We start from the raw sequence: 4631 nt of genomic DNA on the forward strand, positions 1-4631 counted from the left end.
CCCCCTGGTTGAGGGCGCGGTACACCTTGCCGGACGCACCACGCCGGAGTTCTTCCCCCAGCAGGTATTTTGAGTGGAGGAGCCACGTTTTGCTTCGCCCTGGCTAAGGGGTTTTTGCTTCGCCGCTCCCTTTAGCTGTAGAAATCCTGGAGATCGAGTCCTCTTGGGAGTTTTGAACCGGAGGAATGGGGAGAAGGTTGTTCCCCCCTTGCATAACCCCCAGGAATGCGGGGTTTTCCGGGTTTCGGTTTTTGCTTTCCAAAACGACGGCGGAAGTGTTGTTTCGCCCCCCCCGGGTTTGGACGTTTGGCCGTGCGGTGACCGAGTTTTTTTTTTTTTTTAAAATGGTTGGGGTGCTAGGGGGGGGGCCCATGAGGGGGGGGTCCTGTGGGGGTGAAATGTTGCGGGGGGAATTGGAATTACCCCCTCGCCGCGGGCTCACGGGGAGGGTAAAGCCCCTGGGGGAGAAACCCCCCCCGGGGTGTCGGCAGTTTTCAGAATGGACCCCCCCCCTCCGGTCCCCAGCTTCCCTTGTGTTTTCCCCCCCCCCCCCCCCGCTCCCCATTGGTGACTCGCGAAGGACACGGACACTCGGGGTGAGTGAGGAGGGGTCCCCCCGGAGGGGGCTTTGGAGGTCGATCTCGGGTCGATCTCGGGCCAATCTCGGGTCGATCGCGGGTCAATCTCGGCGGCGATGGCGGACAGCAGCGCGCCTGGCGCGCAGGCAGTGCCGTCGGATGGCACGGCTGGTCGGCTGCGTCCACCCGCAGCCGGGGTGCGCGCTCGCCCCCTGGTGCCGCGTCGTCGCCGCTCACGAACGCCATCCTGAAGCGCCCTGCCGACTGGCCAGCCGGCGAGCACGAGCGCGCAGCTTCTCGATCCCGCGGCGCAGCGCCGCGGATGGAGACCCTCGGGTCGGTGGAAAAGGACCCAGGCGCGTCCGCCTCGACCCGCACCGCTGAGGCGCCAGCAGTTGCGGCGCGGCAGACTCGCGCCAATTCGGCGCAGATCGCCTTGGAGCCCACCGCGCTCTCAAATCGCCTCGAGACAATGCTCCTCGGCAACCATCCCGTCCCTGCACCTTCCAACGAGGTGAGCGTCGCCAGCGAGGTGTCCAACGGCATCATTATCGTCGCGAAAGCTGCCGTCGACGCGCTGCTCTTTTCGTCGCCGCAGCGCGCTGCGCTGATGGCTCTCGGGCTGCGGGACCTCAAACCGGCTGCGCTGGCGTATCTCGTGTGGGACCTCCGCGGTGTGCTGGCGGCCGCGCGCCACGACCAGGCGGTCGCGTACGGCAAGCGGCTCCAGACGCACGCGGCCGGCGTCGAGAGGGAGCTACTCAAGTGCAAGCGGCGCAAGGCAGACGGCGCGGAGGAGGCGCTTCTCGCCGTGCCGGACGCGCTGCAGGACGTGTGCCGACGCCGGAGGCGACGAGACGGACAGCGAGCCCGACCCGGCACCGACGCCACTCACTGTCAAGACTTTCTTCGCTGAGATCAAGACTTTCCGTCCCGAATCGGATTGCGACCGCGAGTGGGTGCGCTACACTCGGCCATTGAGCAGTCGGCGGACAGGGACCTCGCGCAGCGCGACGACGAGCTGGGAGCCAAGTTTAGGGAGTTTATGGCAAGCAGCAACCCAATGGACCAGCAGATTGCAGCCACCTTAGGGGCGGCGTTGCTTGGACCTGTTCGACGTGGAGCTCCAGCATTGTTGGCGAATGCAACATGCAGCTTGGAGAGAGGTGCGCGAGATGCTTGCGGGGTGGCATCGATGCGCAGATAGTTTAGAGGCACGCGCGAAGGGGAGCTCGAAGATGCGTTTCGTGAGATCGACTCGCTGCGCGAGGCGCTTGCGGCGTCTCGACGTGCTTGGCCTCACGTCGGAGGCGGGCGCGCGTAGGCTCCAAGGCGCCCGACTCAAAAACTAAATCAGAAAAGGAAAGAAAACAGACAACCCAAACGTGAATTGAGGGATGGGAGGAGGGAGGAGGACAGGGTCCCCACCTGCACGAGCAGGATTTTGGAAGGACGATCAGGGACACAGGGGAACGGGAGCGGGGAGCGCATCGCGACACGGAGGGGGGTTGGGCAGGCAGGTTCACCCACACGACAGGGTCCCAGGATTCCCCTCTCGTATAGGACAAAGTTGCACCCGGCGGCACGTGCTAGCCATCACCAACCCTCGGGTATGTTCGTAAGAACCACGCATACTTGGAGCACTTGGAGTGCACTTGAAACTAAAATAGTATGAGCCCGCTGAGGCGTAGTGCTCTTGCAGAGGCGGTTAGTGGTGCACTAACCCCGAGAAACCCTTCGGGTCACTCCTCATCGCAAACCCTGTCAGCAGTCCTCCTCCGGGAATGTACGTAAGAGCCACATCCATTGAAAATTCTTCTCGACATGTAAAACTTAGAACGACACACGTGTACGGTCGCACACGCGCGGCGTGGCTCGCCGCCCCCTCCACCCCCGCTCCCTCGCCAGCCACGCCGCCTCCCGCCCGCCTCCTCGACCTCCCCACGGACGTTCTCGTCCGCGTCGTCTCTCGCTGCGACCCCGCCGACATCGCTCGCGTCGCGGCTGTCTCACTCCTCTTCCACGCCTCGCTCGCGGCCGAGGGCATCCGCTTGTGGGCGCAAGAGCGCGGCTTCGAGCTGCCGGCGCAGCCAGAGGACGAGGACTGCGCCGTGCGGTGGCTGTGCTATTCGGCGCTGCTGTGCGAGTCCAACCCGCCGGCGAGGGCGGCGGCAGGCATGCAGCACAGCCTCTTCATCGACGGCGAGGGGCGGCTCTCGTCGTGCGGCTCTGCGCCGCAGGACGCTGCAGGGCTGCTCGGCCACGGCGAGGGCGTGACGCGGCTCAACACGCCGACCCGCCTCCCGTCGATGGTGGGCAGAGAGCGCGTTGTGAGTGTCTCGGCGGGAGCCGGGCATAGCCTGGCCCTCACCGCCGACGGCGCTGTCTGGAGCTGGGGCTATAACCGCTTTGGCAGATTGGGCCACGGCGACGAGGAGCCTCAGCTGCTGCCGAAGAAGATTGAGGCCATTGCTCGCCATCACGTCGTCGCTGTGTCGGCGGGAGCTAGCCACAACCTCGCCGTCACCGCCGACGGCGCCGTCTGGAGCTGGGGCTTTGGCGGCCATGGCCATTTGGGCTTCGGCAGCAGCTGGTCCCGCAGGAGGGCGAGGGGTGTGGACGCGCAGGACCAGCTGCTGCCGAAGAAGGTCGAGGCCTTGGCTCATCGCGTCGTCGCTGTGTCGGCAGGCATATACCACAGCCTCGTCCTCACCGCCGACGGCGCCGTCTGGAGCTGGGGCAGTGGAGGGAACGGCCGGCTGGGCCACGGCGGCAGGCAGCAGCGGCTGCTGCCCAAGAAGGTCGAGGCCTTTGGTGGCCAGCGCGTCGTCGCTGTGTCGGCAGGATTCGACCACAGCCTCGCCATTACCGCCGACGGCGCTGTCTGGAGCTGGGGCGGTGGAGGCGGCGGCCAGCTGGGCCACGGCGACGAGCAGGACGAGCACCTGCCGAAAAAGATCGAGGCCTTGGCTGGCCAGCGCGTCATCGCTGCGTCGGCTGGCACGAAGCACAGCCTCGCTCTTACCGCTGACGGCGCCGTGTGGAGCTTTGGCGATGGAGGGTATGGCAAGCTTGGCCACGGCAACGAGCAACGCCAGCTTATGCCGTAGAAGATCGAGGGCCTGCTGCAGGTCGTCGCGGTGTCGGTTCAAGCACACCACACTGTCGCCATCGCCGCCGATGGCGCTGTCTTTGCCTGGGGCAAGGGCGAGCACGGCTGCCTAGGCCACGGAGAGGACCCGTCGAACCAGCTGCGTCCCAAGAAGATCGAGGCGTGAGGAGGGCGAGAGGTCGAGTGGACCGACGTTTTTGGGGGCGCGCCGCCAGGCGCGTCCCCACTTTTGTATCACAGCTGCGAGGGCCAACCAAGGGATTCGGCGCGTCAAGTTAACTTGACCGCTCGTTCGGGCTTTGGGCCGCAGGCCGGCGCGCAGCGCCACGCCGCCAGGCGTCCGCCGGAGGCCCGCCGGAGGCTCTTCCTGCGGCCACATTCTGGCAAGATTCCGCCGCGCTCAGGCGCCCAGAGGATGCGTGCGCTGCGCTCAAACGTCGCGATTTGGCAATAGGCGCTCGAGCCGGCGCACAGCGGACGGGTGCGCCGCGCAGGGGGGGTCGGAGGGGTGCGAGAGGGGGCGTGGGTCAGGCGCGCACCGGCCGGCTCCGGGAGCGGCCGTCACGTCGAGGAGGGGGGCTGTCGGCGGCTCGAGCGGCGAGGCGTGCCACTCTGCTTCGCCGCCGACAGCCCCTCTTCCGAGCCGGCGCGTGGCGACGAGCCGCGGCCAGTGTCGCTGGTTCCTTTGGCGGCGCAGCGTTTATCCCCCCCACCCGCGCCCGCCCGCCCGACCGCCCGCCCGCCCTCAGGCCTTGCCCCTTCGCAGGCGCGGGAGCGCTCGCCGGCGAGCACCTCCTACCTCTTCTCGCCCGGCTGCTCCCTTGCCCCGTCGCCCGCCGCGCCATCGCCCGTTGTCAAGAGTTTGGCGACCTTTGTCCGTCACTTCATCTATAGAAACGAGACGTGCGCTGACCGCCGCTCCCCCTGCTGATTCTCGACTA

At 66.7% G+C, this 4631-nt stretch overlaps 1 protein-coding gene across 1 annotated transcript; it reads left to right on the forward strand.

The window, feature by feature from the left end:
- Positions 1-900: 900 nt before the first annotated feature.
- Positions 901-1930, forward strand: EMIHUDRAFT_245778 (hypothetical protein; the record flags this gene model as incomplete). Its single annotated transcript, XM_005767888.1, has 3 exons — positions 901-1410; positions 1564-1696; positions 1782-1930. The coding sequence occupies 3 exons, from the start codon at positions 901-903 to the stop codon at positions 1928-1930; spliced, it is 792 nt and encodes a 263-aa protein (XP_005767945.1).
- Between the last annotated feature and the right edge of the window lie 2701 nt (positions 1931-4631).

The sequence above is a fragment of the Emiliania huxleyi genome (assembly GCF_000372725.1).
Source record: "Emiliania huxleyi CCMP1516 unplaced genomic scaffold EMIHUscaffold_476, whole genome shotgun sequence".
NCBI lineage: Eukaryota > Haptophyta > Isochrysidales > Noelaerhabdaceae > Emiliania > Emiliania huxleyi.